General features: G+C 53.5%; 1 protein-coding gene across 1 annotated transcript in view; it reads right to left on the reverse strand.

The window, feature by feature from the left end:
* ASH2L (ASH2 like, histone lysine methyltransferase complex subunit) overlaps positions 1-25,662 on the reverse strand; it is a 99,551-nt gene that overhangs the window by 12,471 nt on the left and 61,418 nt on the right. Inside the window, exons 12-13 of the mRNA XM_075343015.1 lie at positions 13,334-13,527; positions 13,162-13,254 (exon numbers count right to left, since the gene is read on the reverse strand). Of these exons, the coding sequence (XP_075199130.1) occupies positions 13,162-13,254; positions 13,334-13,527 (287 nt within the window). The remainder of the gene's footprint in view (positions 1-13,161; positions 13,255-13,333; positions 13,528-25,662) is intronic.

Here is a 25,662-nt window from a genome sequence, read left to right on the forward strand (position 1 = left end):
GGGCAATCGCCGCCTGAAGGACTTGTCTACCTAGGCTGGCGTCCGCCGAAGCGTAGGTATGCACCTGATAATGCTTGGTAAAAGTGTGCAGACTCGACCAGGTAGCCGCCTGGCACACCTGCTGAGCCGTAGCCTGGTGCCGTAATGCCCAGGACGCACCCACGGCTCTGGTAGAATGGGCCTTCAGCCCTGAGGGAACCGGAAGCCCAGCAGAACGGTAGGCTTCAAGAATTGGTTCCTTGATCCACCGAGCCAAGGTGGATTTGGAAGCTTGCGACCCTTTACGCTGACCAGCGACAAGGACAAAGAGTGCATCCGAGCGGCGCAGGGGCGCCGTGCGGGAAATGTAGATTCTGAGTGCTCTCACCAGATCCAACAAATGCAAATCCTTTTCAAATTGATGAACTGGATGAGGACACAAAGAAGGTAAGGAGATATCCTGATTGAGATGAAAGGGGGATACCACCTTAGGTAGAAACTCCGGAATCGGGCGCAGAACCACCTTGTCCTGGTGAAACACCAGGAAGGGAGATTTGCATGACAGCGCTGCTAGCTCGGACACTCTCCGAAGAGACGTGACCGCTACTAGAAAGGCCACTTTCTGTGAAAGGCGAGAAAGGGAAACATCCCTCATAGGCTCGAAAGGCGGCTTCTGGAGAGCAATTAGAACCCTGTTCAGATCCCAGGGCTCTAACGGCCGCTTGTAAGGAGGGACGATATGACAAATCCCTTGCAGGAACGTGCGTACCTGAGGAAGTCGGGCTAGGCGCTTCTGAAAAAATACAGATAGCGCTGACACTTGTCCCTTAAGGGAGCCGAGCGACAAACCTTTTTCCAAACCGGATTGCAGGAAGGAAAGAAAAGTAGGCAATGCAAATGGCCAGGGAGAAACTCCCTGAGCAGAGCACCAAGATAAGAATATCTTCCACGTCCTGTGGTAGATCTTGGCGGAGGTTGGTTTCCTAGCCTGTCTCATGGTGGCAATGACCTCTTGAGATAATCCTGAAGACGCTAGGATCCAGGACTCAATGGCCACACAGTCAGGTTCAGGGCCGCAGAATTCAGATGGAAAAACGGCCCTTGAGACAGCAAGTCTGGGCGGTCTGGAAGCGCCCACGGTTGACCCACCATGAGATGCCACAGATCCGGGTACCACGACCGCCTCGGCCAGTCTGGAGCGACGAGAATGGCGCGACGGCAGTCGGACCTGATCTTGCGTAACACTCTGGGCAGCATCGCCAGAAGAGGAAACACATAAGGCAGTCGAAACTGCGACCAATCCTGAACTAACGCGTCCGCCGCCAGAGCTCTGATCGTGAGACCGTGCCATGAAAGCCGGGACCTTGTTGTTGTGCCGGGACGCCATTAGGTCGACGTCCGGCATCCCCCAGCGGCGACAGATCTCCTGAAACACGTCCGGGTGAAGAGACCATTCCCCTGCGTCCATACCCTGGCGACTGAGGAAGTCTGCTTCACAGTTTTCTACGCCCGGGATGTGAACTGCGGATATGGTGGATGCCGTGTCTTCCACCCACGTCAGAATCCGCCGGACTTCCTGGAAGGCTTGCCGACTGCGTGTTCCTCCTTGGTGGTTGATGTATGCCACCGCTGTGGAGTTGTCCGACTGAATTCGGATCTGCTTGCCTTCCAGCCACTGCTGGAAGGCTTGTAGGGCAAGATACACTGCTCTGATTTCCAGAACATTGATCTGAAGGGTGGACTCTTGCTGAGTCCACGTACCTTGAGCCCTGTGGTGGAGAAAAACTGCTCCCCACCCTGATAGACTCGCGTCTGTCGTGACCACCGCCCAGGATGGGGGTAGGAAGGACTTTCCTTTTGACAATGAGGTGGGAAGAAGCCACCACCGAAGAGATTCCTTGGCCGCCTGAGAAAGGGAGACGTTCCTGTCGAGGGACGTCGACTTCCCGTCCCATTGGCGGAGAATGTCCCATTGTAGTGGACGCAGATGAAACTGCGCGAAAGGGACTGCCTCCATTGTTGCTACCATCTTCCCTAGGAAGTGCATGAGGCGCCTCAAGGGGTGCGACTGGCCTTGAAGGAGAGATTGCACCCCTGTCTGTAGTGAACGCTGTTTGTCCAGCGGAAGCTTCACTATCGCTGAGAGAGTATGAAACTCCATGCCAAGATATGTTAGTGATTGGGTCGGGGTCAGATTTGACTTTGAAAAGCTGATGATCCACCCGAAACTCTGGAGAGTCTCCAGCGCAACGTTCAGGCTGTGTTGGCATGCCTCTTGAGAGGGTGCCTTGACAAGTAGATCGTCCAAGTAAGGGATCACAGAGTGACCCTGAGAGTGCAGGACTGCTACTACTGCTGCCATGACCTTGGTGAAGACCCGTGGGGCTGTCGCCAGCCCGAAAGGCAGAGCTACGAACTGAAGGTGTTCGTCTCCTATAACGAAGCGTAGAAAACGCTGGTGCTCTGGAGCAATCGGCACGTGGAGATAAGCATCCTTGATGTCTATAGATGCTAGGAAATCTCCTTGAGACATTGAGGCGATGACGGAGCGGAGGGATTCCATCCGGAACCGCCTGGTTTTCACGTGCTTGTTGAGCAGTTTTAGGTCCAGAACGGGACGGAAAGACCCGTCCTTTTTTGGCACCACAAACAAATTGGAGTAAAAACCGCGACCTTGCTCCTGAAGAGGAACAGGGATCACCACTCCTTCTGCCTTTAGAGTGCACACCGCTTGCAGAAGAGCATCGGCTCGGTCGGGAGGTGGAGAAGTTCTGAAGAATCGAGTTGGAGGACGAGAACTGAACTCTATCCTGTACCCGTGAGACAGAATGTCTCTCACCCAACGGTCTTTGACCTGTGGCAGCCAAATGTCGCCAAAGCGGGAGAGCCTGCCACCGACCGAGGATGCGGAGAGAGGAGGCCGAAAGTCATGAGGAAGCCGCCTTGGTAGCGGTTCTTCCGGCTGTCTTTTTTGGGCGTGACTGAGCCCGCCAAGAATCTGAGCTCCTCTGATCCTTTTGAGTCCTTTTGGACTAGGAGAATTGGGACCTGCCCGAGCCTCAAAAGGACCGAAACCCCGACTGTCCCCTCCTCTGTTTGGGTTTGTTTGGTTTGGGCTGGGGTAAGGATGAATCCTTACCCTTGGAGTGTTTAATGATTTCATCCAATCGCTCACCAAACAGTCGGTCACCAGAAAATGGCAAACTGGTTAAGCACTTTTTGGAAGCAGAATCTGCCTTCCATTCCCTTAACCACAAGGCTCTGCGTAAAACCACGGAGTTGGCGGACGCCACTGCCGTACGGCTCGTAGAGTCCAGGACAGCATTAATCGCGTAAGACGCAAATGCAGACATTTGAGAGGTTAAGGACGCCACCTGCGGAACAGATGTACGTGTGACCGTGTCAATCTGTGTAAGACCAGCTGAAATAGCTTGGAGAGCCCATACGGCTGCGAATGCAGGAGCAAACGACGCGCCGATAGCTTCATAGATGGATTTCAACCAGAGCTCCATCTGTCTGTCAGTGGCATCTTTAAGTGCAGCCCCATCTTCCACTGCAACTATGGATCTAGCCGCAAGCCTGGAGATTGGAGGATCCACCTTGGGACACTGGGTCCAGCCCTTGACCACGTCAGGGGGAAAGGGATAACGTGTATCCTTAAGTCGTTTGGAGAAACGCTTATCTGGATAAGCGTGGTGTTTCTGGACTGCCTCTCTAAAGTCAGAGTGGTCCAGAAATACACTTAATTTACGCTTGGGATACCTGAAATGGAATTTCTCCTGCTGTGAAGCCGACTCCTCCACTGGAGGAGCTGGGGGAGAAATATCCAACATTCTATTGATGGACGCTATAAGATCATTCACTATGGCGTCACCATCAGGTGTATCCAGATTGAGAGCGGTCTCAGGATCAGAATCCTGATCAGCTACCTCCGCCTCATCATACAGAGAGTCCTCCTGCTGGGACCCTGACCAGTGTGATGAAGTCGAGGGCCGCTCCCAGCGAGCTCGCTTAGGCTGTCTGGGACTGTCGTCCGTGTCAGAGCCTTCACCCTGGGATGCATGGGACACCCCCGGAGCCCGGAGTTGTTCCAACTGAGGGGGACCAGGGAGCAATGATTCAACAGTGCCCATGGTCTGAGTTACCGGTCTAGACTGCAAAGTTTCTAGAATTTTAGCCATATTCACAGACAATCTATCAGCAAAAACTGCAAACTCCGTCCCCGTCACCTGGACAGTATTCACAGGTGGTTCTCCCTGGGTCACCTCTAGCAGAGGCCCCGGCCGAGCAAGTGCCACAGGGGCCGAGCACTGCACACAATGGGGGTCAGTGGAACCTGCCGGTAGAGTAGCCTCACATGCGGTACAAGCAGCATAGAAAGCCTGTGCCTTGGCACCCTTGCTTTTTGCGGACGACATGCTGTTGTCTCCTCTGAGCAATCTAGGAGGGTATATAGCCAAGAATCAACAGCGACCGTACAGTGCAATGTATAGCATGCAAGCATAAAAATACAAATGTACACTTCGGCACTAGTGGGGTCAGCACCACAGGTGCTGCTTACCGCCCGCTCAAAAGCGGGTGTGTGGTCGCCAGAATCCCGTGTCTGGGTCTCCCAGAACTTGTCTCCCTTCTCCAGCTCAGACTGCACACAGGAATGGCTGCCGGCGTCCTGTGGAGAGGGGCGGACCGTGGGCGTGCCTCAGACAAAGTGCGGGAAACTGGCGTCCCACTGTGCCCAGTGTGAGGGCTGGAGTATGTAAAGTAGACTCCAGCCCTCGGCGCTGACGTTCTGTACAGCGTCCCGCCCTTCCCCTGACTGGCAGGCCTGGGGGCGGGAACGAAACGAAACTAGGCCGCAAAAGCCGGGGACTCGAGTAATAAGCGCGGCCGTCATATATGCACGGCCAGCGCGGAAGTCCCCGGCGCCCCACAAGTCCCAGCCGCGCCGCAGTGTAAAACTGACAGCAGCGGCCGGCGCGGCAGTTCCCAATACATTGACTCACTCAGCAAAGCTGTAGTTAGTAATGGCACAAGCGCGCAGCGCTGTTGTCCCCGGCGCACTAACACACCCAGCAATGCTGCAGTGTGTCTGTGCGCGGTCTGTACGGGGACACAGAGTACCTTGAAGTAGCAGGGCCCTGTCCCTGACGATACTCAGCTCCATATCCAGCAGATTCCCCAGGGGCTGTGGATGGAGCACGGTCTCAGTGCCTGGAGACCGGTAAGATCCCACTTCACCCAGAGCCCTAAGGGGGATGGGGAAGGAAAGCAGCATGTGGGCTCCAGCCTCCGTACCCGCAATGGGTACCTCAACCTTAACAAACACCGCCGACAAGAGTGGGGTGAGAAGGGAGCATGCTGGGGGCCCTAGTATGGGCCCTCTTTTCTTCCATCCGACATAGTCAGCAGCTGCTGCTGACTAAACAGTGGAGCTATGCGTGGATGTCTGACCTCCTTCGCACAAAGCATGAAAACTGAGGAGCCCGTGATCCCACGGGGGGTGTATAGGCAGAAGGGGAGGGGCTTTACACTTTTTAAAGTGTAATACTTTGTGTGGCCTCCGGAGGCAGTAGCTATACACCCAATTGTCTGGGTCTCCCAATGGAGCGACAAAGAAAAACCCTGTGCCTTAACAGCTTTGCTCCTTGTGGACGACATGCTGTTGTCTCCTATGAGAATGATCACTGAGGGTATATGGGCAAAAAAGGGTATACAGCCCGACCGAACAGAAATATATATATATAAATACGTATCTATGCCGGCACCCTAGGGGGACCAGCACCGGGTGACCGGTGTGGCTTACCGACCGCTAAAAAGCGGAGTGTGTGTCCTCCAGATTCCTTGCCTTAGGTCCCCCGGAGCTGCAGAGCTGTTCCTGAGAATCCTCCACCGGCAGAATGCCAAAAAATGGCTGCCGGAGCTCTCAGGGGAGGAGTGGAGCCGTGGGCGGCGCCAGGAAAGTGCAGGAATCTGGGGTCCCCACAGTGATCAGTGAGGGGGGAGGAAACATACAGGATGCTCCGGCCCTCACATCCGACGTCAGGTCGGCAGTCCCGCCCTTACCCCTGACAGGCAGGCCCGGGGGCGGGATTTTTGCGACTAGGCCGCGATGAAGCCGGGGACTAAATTTGAGACCGCGCCCGACAAGCAGGCACGGTCGGCGCGGAAGTCCGCCGGCCTTCTCAATTCAGCAGCTGCCGCAGCGTCCGGGAAGAAGGTGCGCTCCCTGCACAGTCCCCAATGGGGACACAGTACCTTTGAGATGCAGGGCCCGGTCCCTGAGGTTGAATAGACTCCGGTCCGGCAGATTCCCACAGGGGCTGCGGAGGGAGCACAGTCCCAGTAAATGGATGACCGCTCAGGATCCCACTTCTCCCAGAGCCGCTAAGGGATGGTGAAGGAGACGGCATGAGGCTCCGGCCTTTGTACCCGCAATGGGTACCTCAACAACACCGCCGACGCAGTGGGGTGAGAAGGGAACATGCTCTTTTCTTCCAACCGACATAACTAATATGAGAATGCATGAGTGGATGTGTGCCTCCTTCCACACAAAGCATAAAACTGAGGAGCCCGTGATCCACGGGAGGGTGTATAGGCAGAGGGGAGGGGTTACACTTTTTAAAGTGTAATACTTTGTGTGGCCTCCGGAGGCAGAAGCTATACACCCAATTGTCTGGGTCTCCCAATGGAGCGACAAAGAAAACGCACTGTGTGAACTTAGGCTATGTGCGCAGTGCGATTTTCGCGGCTTTTTCGGGTGCGTTTTTGGCCTCAAAACTGCATGACTTTGCTTCCCCAGCAAAGTCTATGAGTTTTCAATTTTGCTGTCCGCACACAACTTTTTTTAAGCTGCGTTTGAGCAAAAAAAAAAAAAAAAAAAAAAAAAAAAAAAAAATATGGACATGTCAATTCTTTCCTGTGTTTTTCTGCGTTTTCCCCCCATGCAATGCATTGGAAAATGCGTTTTTGCAGCTTTTTTTGACGTGGGTGCATTTGTGGCCACAAACTCACAAAAACGCAGCGTCAAAAAAACGCAGTGTGTGAGCTTAGCCTTACAAATGGCGCAAAACAGTTTTAAAACAAAATCATGCCCCTTTTGCAATGGGAAATGCAGGAAAGAAGGGAATTTTGTTTACTTACCGTAAATTCCTTTTCTTCTAGCTCCTATTGGGAGACCCAGACAATTGGGTGTATAGCTTCTGCCTCCGGAGTCCACACAAAGTATTACACTTTAAACTGTAACCCCTCCCCTCTGCTATACACCCTCCCGTGCATCAAGGGCCCATCAGTTTTGGTGCCAAAGCAGGAAGGAGGAAACTTATAAATTGGTCTAAGGTAAATTCAATCCGAAGGATGTTCGGAGAACTGAACCATGAACCAAAGAACAATGAACATGAACAACATGTGTACACAAAAAAACAGCCCGAAGGGAACAGGGGCGGGTGCTGGGTCTCCCAATAGGAGCTAGAAGAAAAGGAATTTACGGTAAGTAAACAAAATTCCCTTCTTTGTCGCTCCATTGGGAGACCCAGACAATTGGGATGTCCAAAAGCAATCCCTGGGTGGGTAAAAGAATACCTCGATAAAAAGAGCCGAAAAAACGGCCTCTTCTTACAGGTGTGCAACTGCCGCCTGAAGGACTCGCCTACCTAGGGCGGCATCTGCCGAAGCATATGCATGCACCTGATAGTGTTTTGTAAAAGTGTGCAGACTCGACCAGGTAGCCGCCTGACACACCTGCTGAGCCGTAGCCTGGTTCCGCAATGCCCAGGACGCACCTACGGCTCTGGTAGAATGGGCTTTCAGCCCTGAAGGAATCGGAAGCCCAGAGGAACGGTAGGCTTCAAGAATCGGTTCCTTGATCCATGTAGCCAAGGTTGACTTTGAAGCCTGCGACCCCTTACGCTGGCCAGCGACAAGGACAAAGAGTGCATCAGAACGGCGCAGGGGCGCCGTGCGTGAAATGTAGATCCTGAGTGCTCTCACGAGATCTAACAAGTGCAAATCCTTTTCACATTGGTGAACTGGATGAGGGCAAAAAGAAGGTAAGGAGATATCCTGATTAAGATGAAAAGGGGATACCACCTTAGGGAGAAATTCCGGAACCGGACGCAGAACCACCTTGTCCTGGTGGAACACCAGGAAGGGGGCTTTGCATGACAGTGCAGCCAGCTCCGACACTCTCCGAAGTGATGTGACTGCCACTAGGAAGACCACCTTTTGCGAAAGGCGTGAAAGAGAAATCTCTCTCATTGGCTCGAAAGGTGGTTTCTGAAGAGCCGTTAGCACCCTGTTCAGATCCCAAGGTTCTAGCGGACGCTGGTAAGGAGGGACTATGTGACAAACTCCCTGCAGGAACGTGCGGACCTGCGGAAGCCTGGCTAGACGCTTTTGAAAAAACACTGAAAGCGCCGATACTTGTCCCTTAAGGGAGCCGAGAGACAAACCCTTTTCCAGTCCGGATTGAAGGAAGGACAGAAAAGTGGGCAAGGCAAATGGCCAGGGAGAAAAACCCTGATCAGAGCACCAGGATAAGAAGATTCTCCACGTCCTGTGGTAGATCTTGGCGGACGTTGGTTTCCTGGCCTGTCTCATAGTGGCAATGACCTCTTGAGATAATCCTGAAGACGCTAGGATCCAGGACTCAATGGCCACACAGTCAGGTTGAGGGCCGCAGAATTCAGATGGAAAAATGGCCCTTGAGACAGTAAGTCTGGACGGTCTGGCAGTGCCCACGGTTGACCCACCGTGAGATGCCACAGATCTGGGTACCACGACCTCCTCGGCCAGTCTGGGGCGATGAGGATGGCGTGGCTGCAGTCGGACCTGATCTTGCGTAATACTCTGGGCAGTAGGGCCAGAGGAGGAAATACATAAGGCAGTCGAAACTGCGACCAATCCTGAACTAAGGCGTCTGCTGCCAGAGCTTTGTGATCTTGAGACCGTGCCATGAATGCCGGGACCTTGTTGTTGTGCCGGGACGCCATTAGGTCGACGTCCGGCTTCCCCCAGCGGCAACAGATCTCTTGAAACACTTCTGGGTGAAGAGACCATTCCCCTGCATCCATGCCCTGGCGACTGAGAAAGTCTGCTTCCCAGTTTTCTACGCCCGGGATGTGAACTGCGGAGATGGTGGAGGCTGTGGCTTCCACCCACAGCAGAATCCGCTGAACTTCCTGGAAGGCTTGCCGACTGCGTGTGCCGCCTTGGTGGTTGATGTATGCCACTGCCGTGGCGTTGTCCGACTGAATTCGGATCTGCCTGCCCTCCAGCCACGGCTGGAACGCCTTTAGGGCTAGATACACTGCCCTTATCTCCAGAACATTGATCTGCAGGGAGGACTCTGGCTGAGTCCAGGTACCCTGAGCCCTGTGGTGGAGGAAGACCGCTCCCCACCCTGACAGACTCGCATCCGTCGTGACCACCGCCCAGGATGGGGGCAGAAATGATTTCCCCTTCGACAAAGACGTGGGAAGAAGCCACCACTGAAGAGAGGCCTTGGCTGTCCGAGACAGGGAGACGTTCCTGTCGAGAGACGTCGACTTCCTGTCCCATTTTCGGAGAATGTCCCATTGAAGTGGACGCAGATGAAACTGCGCAAATGGAACTGCCTCCATTGCCGCCACCATCTTCCCTAGGAAGTGCATGAGGCGTCTCAAGGGGTGCGACTGGGCTCGAAGGAGAGATTGCACCCCTGTCCGTAGTGAACGTTGTTTGTCCAGCGGAAGTTTCACTATCGCTGAGAGAGTGTGAAACTCCATCCCGAGATATGTCAGCGATTGGGTCGGAGTCAATTTTGACTTTGGGAAATTGATGATCCATCCAGAGCAATGTTCAGGCTGTGTTGGCATGCCACCTGAGAGGGGGCCTTGACCAGGAGATCGTCTAAGTAAGGGATCACCGAGTGTCCCTGCGAGTGCAGGACCGCTACCACTGTTGCCATGACCTTGGTGAAGACCCGAGGGGCTGTCGCCAGGCCAAAGGGCAGCGCCACGAACTGAAAGTGTTCATCCCCGATGGCGAAACGCAGGAAGCGCTGATGCTCTGGTGCAATCGGCACGTGGAGATAAGCATCTCTGATGTCGATTGATGCTAGGAAGTCTCCTTGGGACATCGAGGCGATGACGGAGCGGAGGGATTCCATCCGGAACCGCCTGGCGTTCACATGTTTGTTGAGCAGCTTGAGGTCCAGGACGGGACGGAAAGATCCGTCCTTTTTTGGCACTACAAACAAGTTGGAGTAGAAACCTTGACCCCATTGCTGAAGGGGAACCGGGATCACCACTCCTTCTGTTTTCAGAGTGCTCACCGCCTGAAGAGCATCGGCTCGCTCGGGGGGGCGGAGATGTTCTGAAGAAACGAGTCGGAGGACGAGAGCGGAATTCTATCCTGTAACCGTGAGACAGAATGTCTCTCACCCATCGGTCTTGGACATGTGGCAACCAGGCGTCGCAAAAGCGGGAGAGCCTGCCACCGACCGAGGATGCGGTTTGGGGAGGCCGACAGTCATGAGGAGGCCGCTTTGGGAGCGGTTCCTCCGGCGGTCTTTTTAGGACGTGACTTAGACCGCCATGAGTCAGAGTTCCTCTGACCCTTCTGTGGCCTATTGGACGAGGAGAATTGAGACTTGGCTGAGGTCCGAAAGGACCGAAATCTCGATTGTACCTTCCTTTGTGGAGGTCTGTTGGGTTTGGACTGGGGCAAGGACGATTCCTTTCCCTTGGATTGTTTAATGATTTCATCCAATTGCTCGCCAAACAGGCGGTCGCCAGAAAATGGCAAACCGGTTAAGAACTTCTTGGAAGCAGAGTCTGCCTTCCATTCACGTAGCCACATAGCCCTGCGGACTGCCACCGAATTGGCGGATGCTACCGCCGTACGGCTCGCAGAGTCCAGGACAGCATTCATGGCGTAGGACGCAAACGCCGACGCCTGAGAGGTTAAGGACACAACCTGTGGAGTAGAGGCACGTGTAACTGCATTAATCTCAGACTGACAAGCTGAGATAGCTTGGAGTGCCCATACGGCTGCAAATGCCGGAGCAAAAGACGCGCCTATAGCCTCATAGATGGATTTCATCAGGAGCTCTATCTGCCTGTCAGTGGCATCCTTGAGTGATGCACCATCTGCCACTGGAACTATGGATCTAGCCGCCAGTCTGGAGACTGGAGGATCCACCTTGGGACACTGAGCCCAACCCTTGACTACGTCAGGGGGAAAGGGATAACGTGTGTCATTAAGGTGCTTATTAAAGCGCTTATCTGGAAAAGCTCGGTGTTTCTGGACTATCTCTGAAGTCTGAGTGATCAAGAAATGCACTCCGTGCCCGTTTAGGAAACCTAAAATGGAATTTCTCCTGCTGAGAAGCTGACTCCTCAATCTGAGGAGTTGGAGGAGAAAGATATAACACCTGATTGATGGACGCTATAAGGTCATTTACTATGGCGTCCCCTTCAGGTGTATCAAGGTTGAGAGCGGCGTCAGAATCAGAGCCCTGATCTGCCACCTCCGCTTCATCTTCCAGAGATTCCTCATGCTGAGACCCTGAACACTGTGATGAAGTCGAGGGAAGCTCCCGGCGAGCCCGCTTAGCTGGTCTGGGACTGCGGTCCGTGTCATAGTCCTCACCGTGGGAGCTATGAGTCGCCCCAGGAGCACTTTGCTGCTCCAACCTAGGGGGGCCTGGGGACAATGATTCAACAGTGCCCGGGATCTGTGTTACTAGTCTGGACTGCAAAGCCTCTAGAATCTTAGCAGACCATCTATCCATAGACTCAAAGTTTGTCAGCAAATACTGCAAACTCTGTCCCTGTCACCTGGACAGTGGCAGCAGGTGGTTCCACCTGGGCCGAGGGCCCCACCAGTGGCAAAGGCTCCGGCTGAGTGAGTGTCACAGGGGCCGAGCATTGCGCACAATGAGGATAGGTGGAACCTGCAGGTAGCATAGCCGCACATGAGGTACAGGTTGCAAAGTAAACCTGTGCCCTGGCACCCTTGCTTTTTTCGGACGACATGCTGTTGTCTCCTTTTAGAGCAATCAGAGAGGGTATATAGCCAAGGCAACAGTGCGGCCGTACAGAGTAAATGTATACAAAATATGGATATAAATATACACTTCTGCACCCAGGGGAGCAAGCACCTAGTAACAGGTGCTGCTTACCGACCGCCCTCAGCGTTTGTGTGACCACCAGATTCCCTGCCTGGGCTCCCAGCGCTGTTGGAGCTCGTCTCTGAAGATTCCCAGCGTCAGCCGTGCTGCTAGTAATGGCTGCTAGCGTTCTGTGAGGAAGAGGGAGCCGTGGGCGTGCACTGAAAAATGCGGGAATCTGGTGCCCCACTGTGCACAGTGAGGGGGAGGAGGATACAAAGTATGCTCCTGCCCTCAGCGCTGACGTTCCGTGCAGCGTCCCGCCCTTACTCCTGACTGGCAGGCCCGGGGGCGGGAATATGCGGCACTAGGCCGCAAAAGCCGGGGACTCGAGTTATAAGCGCGGCCGGCAAACAAGCGCGGCCAGCGCGGTAGTCCCGGTGCACCAACACACCCAGCAGCTGCTGCAGCGTGTATCAAACAGGCGCTCTATGCGCCGTCCCCAAGGGGACACAGAGTACCTCAGAGTAGCAGGGCCATGTCCCTGACGATACCCGGGCTCCTGTCCAGCAGATTCCCCCAGGGGCTGCGGAGGGAGCGCGGTCCCAGTGCCTGGAGACCGTTTAGGATCCCACTTCACCCAGAGCCCTGTAAGGGATGGGGAAGGAAAACGGCATGTGGCTCCTGCCTGTGTACCCACAATGGGTACCTCAACCTTAACAGCACCGCCGACTCAGAGTGGGGTGAGAAGGGAGCATGCCGGGAGCCCTGTAATGGGCCCTCTTTTCTTCCATCCGATATAGTCAGCAGCTGCTGCCGACTAACTTGTGGAGCTTGCGTGCATGTGTGCCTCCTTCAACACAAAGCATAAAAACTGATGGGCCCGTGATGCACGGGAGGGTGTATAGCAGAGGGGAGGGGTTACACTTTTTAAAGTGTAATACTTTTTGTGTGGCCTCCGGAGGCAGAAGCTATACACCCAATTGTCTGGGTCTCCCAATGGAGCGACAAAGAAAGAAAACCCTTTAAAATCCAAGGTCGTTCATGGATTTGTAAACATATTACTAAGCTTAAATCCAAGGACATTACTTTACCTCACTGCCTTGGGCTTGCTTCAGATTCTTCTCTGCTTTATCTACAAAGTCCTTCTCCTCAAAGTACAGATAACTCTTGAATTTAATTAAGGCCTGAGTGAGAAGCAGAGCAGCAGATATTAGGACATGAATGATTTTTGTTTCCCATAACACATAGGCCATGTCTTCTTACCTTGTCTTTGTATGTGTCGGGCAGAGCTAGCGATGTCTCGGTCCCATCGGGAAGGCTGATATAAAACCCGAGCGTGTCGCCCTGGCCATAGGAATCGGAATAGTGTTTTCCAATGGACTGATGGAATTTCGTTCCCTTCTTGCTGCGCCAAGAATAGCTGAACTTGTCGTAACCTAATGGAGCCTGAAGATTACCTAAATTAATAAAAAAAATTAAAATATATCATTTATAATTCTTCTGACTTGTGCCCATCTTGAAATATTTGTCATGCATATATTTTTCTTATTAATTTGAAAAGCATGACCAATATTATTTCAATATAAGCATAAGTGACAGGAATCATTGGCAGGTCTACGTGCACATATCTTTAACAGCTAAACAGTCCAGAGATATAAAGAAGGGAATTTTGTTTACTTACCGTAAATTCCTTTTCTTCTAGCTCCTATTGGGAGACCCAGACAATTGGGTGTATAGCTTCTGCCTCCGGAGGCCACACAAAGTATTACACTTTAAAAAGTGTAACCCCTCCCCTCTGCCTATACACCCTCCCATGCATCACGGGCTCCTCAGTTTTGGTGCAAAAGCAGGAAGGAGGAAACTTATAAATTGGTCTAAGGTAAATTCAATCCGAAGGATGTTCGGAGAACTGAAAACCATGAACCAAAAGAACAATTCAACATGAACAACATGTGTACACAAAAGAACAAACAGCCCGAAGGGCACAGGGGCGGGTGCTGGGTCTCCCAATAGGAGCTAGAAGAAAAGGAATTAATGGTAAGTAAACAAAATTCCCTTCTTTGTTGCTCCATTGGGAGACCCAGACAATTGGGACGTCCAAAAGCAGTCCCTGGGTGGGTAAAAGAATACCTTAATAAAAAGAGCCGAAAACGACCCCCTCTTACAGGTGGGCAACCGCCGCCTGAAGGACTCGCCTACCTAGACTGGCGTCTGCCGAAGCATAGGTATGCACCTGATAGTGTTTCGTGAAAGTGTGCAGACTAGACCAGGTAGCCGCCTGACACACCTGCTGAGCCGTAGCCCGGTGCCGCAATGCCCAGGATGCACCCACGGCTCTGGTAGAATGGGCTTTCAGCCCCAAATGAAGCGGAAGGCCAGAAGAACGGCAGGCTTCAAGAATCGGTTCCTTGATCCACCGAGCCAAGGTTGACTTGGAAGCCTGCGAACCCTTACGCTGGCCAGCGACAAGGACAAAGAGCACATCTGAACGGCGCAGGGGCGCCGTGCGAGACACGTAGAGCCGGAGTGCTCTCACCAGATCTAATGAGTGCAAATCCTTTTCACATTGGTGAATTGGATGAGGGCAAAATGAAGGTAAGGAGATATCCTGATTGAGATGAAAAGGGGATACCACCTTAGGGAGAAATTCCGGGACCGGACGCAGAACCACCTTATCCTGGTGAAAAACCAGGAAGGGGGCTTTGCATGACAGCGCTGCCAGCTCCGACACTCTACGGAGCGATGTAACTGCCACTAGAAATGCCACCTTCTGCGAAAGACGTGATAAAGAGACATCCCGCAGCGGCTCGAAAGGTGGTTTCTGAAGAGCCATTAGCACCCTGTTAAGGTCCCAGGGTTCCAGCGGACGCTTGTAAGGTGGGACTATGTGGCAAACTCCCTGCAGGAAACGTGCGGACCTGCGGAAGGCTGGCTAGACGCTTTTGAAAAGAAGGGAATTTTGTTTACTTACCGTAAATTCCTTTTCTTCTAGCTCCAATTGGGAGACCCAGACAATTGGGTGTATAGCTACTGCCTCCGGAGGCCACACAAAGTATTACACTTTAAAAAGTGTAACCCCTCCCCTCTGCCTATACACCCTCCCGTGGATCACGGGCTCCTCAGTTTTAGTCCAAAAGCAAGAAGGAGGAAAGCCAATAACAGGTTTAAAGACAAATTCAATCCGAAGAAACCTCGGAGAACTGAAACCATTCAACATGAACAACATGTGTACCCGAAAAAACCAAAAATCCCTAAGAAAACAAGGCGGGTGCTGGGTCTCCCAATTGGAGCTAGAAGAAAAGGAATTTACGGTAAGTAAACAAAATTCCCTTCTTTGTCGCTCCTAATTGGGAGACCCAGACAATTGGGACGTCCAAAAGCAGTCCCTGGGTGGGTAAAAGAATACCTCGTGATAGGGCCGTCAAACGGCCCTGTCCTACAGGTGGGCAACCGCCGCCTGAAGGACTTGTCTACCTAGGCTGGCGTCCGCCGAAGCGTAGGTATGCACCTGATAATGCTTGGTAAAAGTGTGCAGACTCGACCAGGTAGCCGCCTGGCACACCTGCTGAGCCGTAGCCTGGTGCCGTAATGCCCAGGACGCTCCCACGGCTCTGGTAGAATGGGCCTTCAGCCCTGAAGGAACCGGAAGCCCCGCAGAACGGTAGGTTTCAAGAATTGGTTCCTTGATCCACCGAGCCAGGGTGGATTTGAAAGCTTGCGACCCTTTACGCTGACCAGCGACAAGGACAAAGAGTGCATCCGAGCGGCGAAAGGGCGCCGTGCGGGAAATGTAGATCCTGAGTGCTCTGACCAGATCCAACAAATGCAAACTTTTCTCAAATTGATGGACTGGATGAGGACACAAGGAAGGTAATGTGACATCCTGATTGAGATGAAAGGGGGATACCACCTTAGGGAGAAACTCAGGAATCGGACGTAGAACCACCTTGTCCTGGTGAAACACCAGGAAGGGAGATTTGCATGACAGCGCCGCTAGCTCGGACACTCTCCGAAGAGACGTGACCGCTACTAGAAAGGCCACTTTCTGTGAAAGACGAGAAAGGGAAACATCCTTCATAGGCTTGAAAGGCGGCTTCTGGAGAGCAATTAGAACCTTGTTCAGATCCCAGGGCTCTAACGGCCGCTTGTAAGGAGGGACGATATGACAAACTCCTTGCAGGAACGTTCGTACCTGAGTAAGTCGTGCTAGGCGTTTCTGAAAAAATACAGATAGCGCTGAGACTTGTCCCTTAAGGGAGCTGAGCGACAAACCTTTTTCCAACCCGGATTGCAGGAAGGAAAGAAAAGTAGGCAATGCAAAAGGCCAGGGAGAAACTCCCTGAGCAGCGCACCAAGATAAGAATATCTTCCACGTCCTGTGGTAGATCTTGGCGGAGGATGGTTTTCTAGCCTGTCTCATGGTGGCAATAACATTTCGAGATAATCCTGAAGACGCTAGGATCCAGGACTCAATGGCCACACAGTCAGGTTCAGGGCCGCAGAATTCAGATGGAAAAACGGCCCTTGAGACAGCAAGTCTGGTCGTTCTGGTAGTGCCCATGGTTGGCCCACCGTGAGGTGCCACAGATCCGGGTACCACGATCTCCTCGGCCAGTCTGGAGCGACGAGGATGGCGCGGCGGCAGTCGGCCCTGATCTTGCGCAGCACTCTGGGTAACAATGCCAGAGGTGGGAACACATAAGGTAGCCGGAACTGTGACCAATCTTGAACTAAGGCGTCTGCCGCCAGAGCTCGGTGATCGTGAGACCGTGCCATGAAAGCCGGGACCTTGTTGTTGTGCCGTGACGCCATCAGGTCGACGTCCGGCATCCCCCAGCGGCAACAGATCTCCTGAAACACGTCCTGGTGAAGGGACCATTCCCCTGGGTCCATACCCTGGCGACTGAGGAAGTCTGCTTCCCAGTTTTCCACGCCTGGGATGTGAACTGCGGATATGGTGGATGCTGTGTCTTCCACCCACGTCAGAATCCGCCGGAGTTCCTGGAAGGCTTGCCGACTGCGTGTTCCACCTTGGTGGTTGATGTACGCTACCGCTGTGGAGTTGTCCGACTGAATTCGGATCTGCTTGCCTTCCAGCCACTGCTGGAAGGCTTGTAGGGCAAGATACACTGCTCTGATTTCCAGAACATTGATCTGAAGGGTGGACTCTTCCTGAGTCCACGTCCCTTGAGCCCTGTGGTGGAGAAACACTGCTCCCCACCCCGATAGACTCGCGTCTGTCGTGACTACCTCCCAGGATGGTGGTAGAAATGACTTTCCTTTCGACAAAGCGGTGGGAAGAAGCCACCACTGAAGAGATTCCTTGGCCGCCTGAGAAAGGGAGACGTCTCTGTCGAGGGACGTCGACTTCCCGTCCCATTGGCGGAGAATAATAATAATAATAATAATAATAATAATAATAATAATAATAATAATAATAATAATAATAATAATAATAATAATATTATTATTAATTTTATTCATTTATATAGCGCTATTAATTCCACAGCGCTTTACATACATTGGCAATACTGTCCCCATTGGGGCTCACAATCTAGAGTCCCTATCTGTATGTCTTTGGAGTGTGGGAGGAAACCGGAGTACCCGGAGGAAACCCACGCAAACACGGGGAGAACATACAAACTCCTTGCAGATGGTGTCCTTGGTGGGACTTGAACCCAGGACCCCAGCGCTGCAAGACTGCAGTGCTAACCACTGAGCCACCGTGCCGTCCCATTGTAGTGGGCGGAGATGAAACTGCGCGAAAGGGACTGCTTCCATTGCTGCTACCATCTTCCCTAGGAAGTGCATGAGGCGTCTCAAGGGGAGTGACTGGCCTTGAAGGAGAGATTGCACCCCTGTCTGTAGTGAACGCTGTTTGTCCAGCGGAAGTTTCACTATCGCTGAGAGAGTATGAAACTCCATGCCAAGATATGTTAGCGATTGGGTCGGGGTTAGATTTGACTTTGAAAAGTTGATGATCCACCCGAAACTCTGGAGAGTCTCCAGCGCAACGTTCAGGCTGTGTTGGCATGCCTCTTGAGAGGGTGCCTTGACAAGTAGATCGTCCAAATACGGGATCACAGAGTGACCTTGCGAGTGCAGGACTGCTACTACTGCTGCCATGACCTTGGTGAAGACACGTGGGGCTGTCGCCAGCCCGAAAGGCAGAGCTACGAACTGAAGGTGTTCGTCTCCTATAACGAAGCGTAGAAAACGCTGGTGCTCTGGAGCAATCGGCACGTGGAGATAAGCATCCTTGATGTCTATAGATGCTAGGAAATCTCCTTGAGACATTGAGGCGATGACGGAGCGAAGGGATTCCATTCGGAACTTCCTGGTTTTTACGTGCTTGTTGAGCAGTTTTAGATCCAGAACGGGACGGAATGACCCGTCCTTTTTTGGCACCACAAACAAATTGGAGTAAAAACCGTGACCCTGTTCCTGCAGAGGGACGGGGGTCACCACTCCTTCTGCTTTTAGAGTGGACACCGCTAGCAGCAGAGCATCGACTCGGTCGGGAGGTGGAGAAGTTCTGAAGAAGCGAGTTGGAGGACGAGAGCTGAACTCTATCCTGTACCCGTGAGACAGAATGTCTCTCACCCAACGGTCTGTGACCTGTGGCAGCCAAACGTCGCCAAAGCGGGAGAGCCTGCCACCGACCGAGGATGCGGAGAGAGGAGGCCGAAAGTCATGAGGAAGCCGCCTTGGTAGCGGGTCTTCCGGCTGTCTTTTTTGGGCGTGACTGAGTCCGCCAAGAATCTGAGCTCCTCTGATCCTTTTGAGTCCTTTTGGACGAGGAGAATTGGGACCTGCCTGAGCCTCGAAAGGACCGAAACCCCGACTGTCCTCTCCTCTGTTGGGGTTTGTTTTGTCTGGGCTGAGGTAAGGATGAATCTTTACCCTTGGAGTGTTTAATTATTTCATCCAAGCGCTCACCAAACAGTCGGTCACGAGAAAAAGGCAAACTGGTTAAACACTTTTTGGAAGCAGAATCTGCCTTCCATTCTCTTAACCACAAGGCTCTGCGTAAAACCACGGAGTTGGCGGACGCCACTGCCGTACGGCTCGTAGAGTCTAGGACAGCATTAATCGCGTAAGACGCAAATGCAGACATTTGAGAGGTTAAGGGTGCCACCTGCGGAGCAGATGTACGTGTGACCGTGTCAATCTGTGTAAGACCAGCTGAAATAGCTTGGAGTGCCCATACGGCTGCGAATGCTGGAGCAAACGACGCGCCGATAGCCTCATAGATGGACTTCAACCAGAGCTCCATCTGCCTGTCAGTGGCATCCTTAAGTGCCGCCCCATCTTCCACTGCAACTAAGGATCTGGCTGCAAGCCTGGAGATTGGAGGATCCACTTTGGGACACTGGGTCCAGCCCTTGACCACGTCAGGGGGAAAAGGATAACGTGTATCCTTAAGCCTTTTGGAAAAACGCTTATCCGGATAAGCGTGGTGCTTCTGGATTGCTTCTCTAAAGTCAGAGTGGTCCAGAAATACACTTAATTTACGCTTGGGATACCTGAAATGGAATTTCTCCTGCTGTGAAGCTGTCTCCTCCACAAGAGGAGCAGGGGGAGAAATGTCCAACATTTTATTGATGGACGCTATAAGATCATTCACTATGGCGTCACCGTCAGGTGTATCCAAATTGAGAGCGGTCTCAGGATCAGAATCTTGATCAGCTACCTCCGCCTCATCATACAGAGAGCCCTGCTGGGACCCTGACCAGTGAGATGAAGTCGAGGGCCGCTCATAGCGAGCTCGTTTAGGCTGTCTGGGACTGTCGTCCGTGTCAGAGCCATCACCCTGGGATGTAAGTGACACCCCCGGATCCCGGAGCTGTTCCAACTGAGGGGGACCAGGGAGCAATGAGTTAACAGTGCCCATGACCTGAGTTACTGGTCTAGACTGCAATGTTTCAAGAATTTTAGTCATAGTCACAGACAACCTGTCAGCAAAAACTGCAAACTCCGTCCCTGTCACCTGGACAGTATTCACAGGAGGTTCTGCCTGGGTCACCTCCAGCAGAGGCCCCGGCCGAGCAAGTGCCACAGGGGCCGAGCACTGCACACAGTGGGGATCAGTGGAACTTGCCGGTAGAACAGCCCCACATGCGGTACAAGCAGCATAGAAAGCCTGTGCCTTGGCACCTTTGCTTTTTGCGGTCGACATGCTGTTGTATCCTCTGAGTAATCTAGGAGGGTATATAGGAGAGAATCACCGCGACCGTACAGTGCAATGTATAGCTGCAAGCATAAAATACAAATATACACTTCGGCACCAGTGGGGGTCAGCCCTTGAGAGCAGCTTACCGCCCGCTAAAGAGCGGGTGTGTGGGCACCAGAATCCCGTGTCTGGGTCTCCCAGAACTTGTCTCCCTTCTCCAGCTCAGACTGCACACAGGAATGGCTGCCGGCGTCCTGTGAAGAGGGGCGGACCGTGGGCGTGCCTCAAACAAAGTGCGGGAAACTGGCGTCCCACTGTGCCCAGTGTGAGGGCTGGAGCATGCAAAGCAGACTCCAGCCCTCTGCGCTGACATTCTGTACAGCGTCCCGCCCTTCCCCTGACTGGCAGGCCTGGGGGCGGGAACGAAACGAAACTAGGCCGCAAAAAGCCGGGGACTCGAGTAATAAGCGCGGCCGTCATATATGCACGGCCAGCGCGGAAGTCCCCGGCGCACCACAAGTCCCAGCCGCGCCGCAGCGCTAAAAACTGACAACAGCGGCCGCGCGGCAGTTTCAATACATGTCCCCTCTCAGCAGAGCTGCAGATAGGAATGGCACCAGCGCGCAGCGCTGTTGTCCCCGGCGCACTAACACACCCAGCAATGTTGCGGTGTGGGCGCGATATATACGGGGACACAGAGTACCTTGACGTAGCAGGGCCTGTCCCTGACGATACTCAGCTCCATATCCAGCAGAGTCTCCAGGGGCTGTGGATGGAGCTCGGTCTCAGTGCCTGGAGACCGGTAAAATCCCACTTCACCCAGAGCCCGAAGGGGGATGGGGAAGGATGCAGCATGTGGGCTCCAGCCTCCGTACCCGCAATGGGTACCTCAACCTTAACAAACACCGCCGACAAAGAGTGGGGTGAGAAGGGAGCATGCTGGGGGCCCTAGTATGGGCCCTCTTTTCTTCCATCCGACATAGTCAGCAGCTGCTGCTGACTAAACAGTGGAGCTATGCATGTATGTGTGCCTCCTTCGCACAAAGCATGAAAACTGAGGAGCCCGTGATCCCACGGGAGGGTGTATAGCCAGAAGGGGAGGGGCCTTACACTTTTAAGTGTAATACTTTGTGTGGCCTCCGGAGGCAGTAGCTATACACCCAATTGTCTGGGTCTCCCAATTAGGAGCGACAAAGAAAATACGGATAGCGCCGATACTTGTCCCTTGAGAGAGCCGAGAGACAAACCCTTGTCCATTCCGGATTGAAGGAATGAAAGAAAAGTGGGTAAGGCAAAGGGCCAGGGAGTAAAACCGTTATCAGAGCACCAGGATAAGAAGATCCTCCAAGACCTGTAATAGATCTTGGCGGACGTTGGTTTCCTGGCCTGTCTCATGGTGGCAATGACATCCTGAGATAACCCTGAAGACGCTAGGAGCCAGGACTCAATGGCCACACAGTCAGGTTGAGGGCCGCAGAATTCAGATGGAAAAACGGCCCTTGTGACAGCAAGTCTGGGCGGTCTGGGAGTGCCCACGGTTGACCCACCGTGAGATGCCACAGATCCGGGTACCACGACCGCGTCGGCTAATCTGGGGCGACGAGAATGGCGCGACGACAGTCGGACCTGATTTTGCGCAGCACTCTGGGCAGCATCGCCAGGAGGAGGAAATACATAGGGCAGTCGAAACTGCGACCAATCCTGAACTAATGCGTCCGCCGCCAGAGCTCTGTGATCTTGAGACCGGGCCATGAATGTCGGGACTTTGTTGTTGTGCCGTGACGCCATGAGATCGACGTCCGGCGTACCCCAGCGGCGACATCTCTCGAAACACGTCTGGGTGAAGAGACCATTCCCCCGCGTCCATGCCCTGTCGACTGAGAAAATCTGCTTCCCAGTTTTCTACGCCCGGGATGTGAACTGCGGAGATGGTGGAAGCTGTGGCTTCCACCCACTGCAGAATCCGTCGGACTTCCTGGAAGGCTTGACGACTGCGAGTGCCGCCTTGGTGGTTGATGTATGCGACGGCAGTGGCGTTGTCCGACTGGATCCGGATCTGCCTGCCCTCCAGCCACCGATGAAAGGCCAATAGGGCTAGATACACTGCCCTTATCTCCAGAATATTGATCTGAAGGGAGGACTATCGGAGTCCAGGTTCCCTGAGCCCTGTGGTGGAGAAAAACCGCCCCCCACCCTGACAGGCTCGCGTCCGTGGTGAGCACAGCCCAGGTTGGGGGTAGGAAGGATTTTCCCTGCGACAGAGAGTTGGGAAGGAGCCACCACTGAAGTGACGTCTTGGTTGCAAGGGAAAGAGAGACGTTCCTGTCGAGGGAAGTCGACCTCCTGTCCCATTTGCGGAGAATGTCCCACTGGAGTGGCCGCAGATGGAATTGCGCGAAGGGCACTGCCTCCATCGCTGCCACCATCTTCCCCAGGAAGTGCATGAGGCGCCTCAAGAAGTGTGACTGACCCCGAAGAAGAGAGATTGCACCCCTGCCTGCAGCGAAAGCTGTTTGTCCAGCGGTATCATGACTACTGCTGACTGAGTATGAAACTCCATCCCAAGGTACGTCAGTGATTGGGTCGGTGTCAACTTGGATTTTGAGAAGTTTTGATCCACCCGAACTGCTGGAGAGTCGCCAGAGCGACGGAAAGGCTGTTTTGACACGCCATCTGAGAGGGTGCCCTGACCAGAAGATCGTCTAAGTAGGGAATCACCGAGTGGCCCTGAGAGTGTAGGACCGCCACAACAGATGCCATGACCTTGGTGAACACCCGTGGGGCTGTCGCCAGGCCGAAAGGCAATGCCACGAACTGAAGGTGTTCGTCCCCGATGGCGAAACGCAAAAAGCGTTGATGTTCGGGTGCGATCGGCACATGGAGATAAGCATCCTTGATGTCGATCGATGCTAGGAAGTCTCCTTGTGACATAGAAGCGATGACCGAGCGGAGAGATTCCATCCGAAACAGTCTGGTGCTCACATGTCTGTTGAGCAGTTTGAGGTCCAGAACGGGACGGAACGAGCCGTCCTTCTTTGGCACCACAAACAAGTTGGAGTAAAAGCCGCGACCATGTTCCTGGGGGGGGGGGGGGGGGGGGAAACAGGGATCACAACTCCTCCTGTCTTCAGAGCGTTCACCGCCTGAAAAAGTGCGTCGGCTCGCTCGGGGGGCGGAGATGTTCTGAAGAAACGAGTCGGGGGACGAGAGCTGAACTCTATCCTGTAACCGTGAGACAGAATGTCTCTCACCCATCGGTCTTGAACATGTGGCCACCAGGCGTCGCAAAAGCGAGAGAGCCTGCCACCGACCGAGGATGCGGTTCGGGGATGCCGAGAGTCATGAGGAGGCCGCCTTGGAAGCAGTGCCTCCTGCGGCCTTTTGGGGGAGTGACTTGGACCGCCACGCATAGGAGGTCCTCTGGCCTTTCTCAGGCCTGCTGGACGAAGAGGATTGGGGCTTGGCGGAGGGACGAAAGGACCGAAACCTCGATTGTATTTTCCGTTGCTGAGGTCTCTTCGGTTTGGACTGGGGTAAGGAGGAGTCCTTTCCCTTGGATTCCTTAATAATCTCATCCAATCGTTCGGCAAACCGGTTAAGAACCTCTTGGAAGCAGAGTCTGCCTTCCATTCGCGCAGCCACATGGCCCTGCGGACTGCCACAGAGTTAGCGGATGCCACCGCTGTACGGCTAGCAGAGTCTAGAACTGCGTTCATGGCGTTGGAAGAAAAAGCTGACGCCTGAGAAGTCAAAGACGCAACCTGCGGAGCAGAATTACGTGTGACCGCATTAATCTCAGCCAGACAAGCTGAGATAGCTTGGAGTGCCCACACGGCTGCAAAAGCCGGGGCAAAAGACGCGCCCGTGGCTTCATAGATGGATTTCACCAGGAGCTCTATCTGCCTGTCAGTGGCATCCTTTAGCGATGAGCCATCTGCAACCGATACCACAGATCTAGCCGCCAATCTGGAGCCTTGGGGATCCACCTTGGGACATTGAGCCCAACCCTTAACAACGTCAGAGGGGAAGGGGTAACGTGTGTCATTAAGGCGCTTAGTAAAGCGCTTGTCCGGAACCGCTCTGGGCTTCTGGACAGCATCTCTGAAGTTAGAGTGATCGAAAGACGCACTCCGTGTACGTTTAGGGAACCGAAATTGGTGTTTCTCCTGCTGAGAAGTCGACTCCTCTACAGGTGGCGGCGGGGGAGAGATATCTAACACCTGGTTGATGGACGAGATAAGGTCATTTACTATGGCGTCCCCTTCAGGTGTATCAAGATTGAGAGCAACGTCAGGGTCAGAGCCCTGAGCTGCGACGTCCGCCTCGTCCTCCAGAGAGTCCTCAAGCTGGGAACCCGAGCAGCGTGAAGAAGTCGGGGAAGATTCCCAGCGGGCCCGCTTAGCCGGTCTGGGACTGTGGTCCGGGCCGGAGTCCTCCACGTGAGACCTAGGGCCCCCCTGAGAACGTGCTGCGGCGCGGACAGAGAGGGGCCTGGAGGCGAAGATCCAACAGGGCCCGGGGCCTGTGTACGGACCGGTCTGGACTGCAAAGCTTCAAGCAGCTTGGCAGACCATTTGTCCATAGACTGAGCCATGGATTGTGAGAGTGACTCAGAGTTTTTCAGCAAAAGAGGCGAACTCTGTCCCTGCCGCCTGGACAGGGGGAGCAAGGGGTTCTACCTGAGCCGAGGGGCCCACTAGTGACCGAGGCTCCGGCTGAGCAAGCAAAACAGGGGTTGAGCATTGCTCACAGTGAGGGTAGGTGGAACCCGCAGGTAACTTAGCCGCACAAGAGGTACAGGTCGCAAAGAAGGGAATTTTGTTTACTTACCGTAAATTCCTTTTCTTCTAGCTCCAATTGGGAGGCCCAGACAATTGGGGTGTATAGCTATGCCTCCGGAGGCCACACAAAGCATTACACTAAAAGTGTAAAGCCCCTCCCCTTCAGGCTATACACCCCCCCTGCTGCTACGGGCTCATCAGTTTTGGTGCAAAAGCCAGAAGGAGGAAAAAAATTATAAACTGGTTTAAAGTAAATTCAATCCGAAGGAATATCGGAGAACTGAAACCATTTAACATGAACAACATGTGTATACAAAAAACAGGGGCGGGTGCTGGGTCTCCCAATTGGAGCTAGAAGAAAAGGAATTTACGGTAAGTAAACAAAATTCCCTTCTTTGTCGCTCCTAATTGGGAGACCCAGACAATTGGGACGTCCAAAAGCAGTCCCTGGGTGGGTAAATAATACCTCATAATAGAGCCGTAACGGCTCCGTCCTACAGGTGGGCAACTGCCTCCTGAAGGACTCGCCTACCTAGGCTGGCATCTGCCGAAGCATAGGTATGCACCTGATAGTGTTTTGTGAAAGTGTGCAGGCTCGACCAGGTAGCTGCCTGACACACCTGCTGAGCCGTAGCCTG

This window comes from Anomaloglossus baeobatrachus, chromosome 4 (genome assembly GCF_048569485.1).
Source record: "Anomaloglossus baeobatrachus isolate aAnoBae1 chromosome 4, aAnoBae1.hap1, whole genome shotgun sequence".
In the NCBI taxonomy this organism is placed as follows: Eukaryota; Metazoa; Chordata; class Amphibia; order Anura; family Aromobatidae; genus Anomaloglossus; species Anomaloglossus baeobatrachus.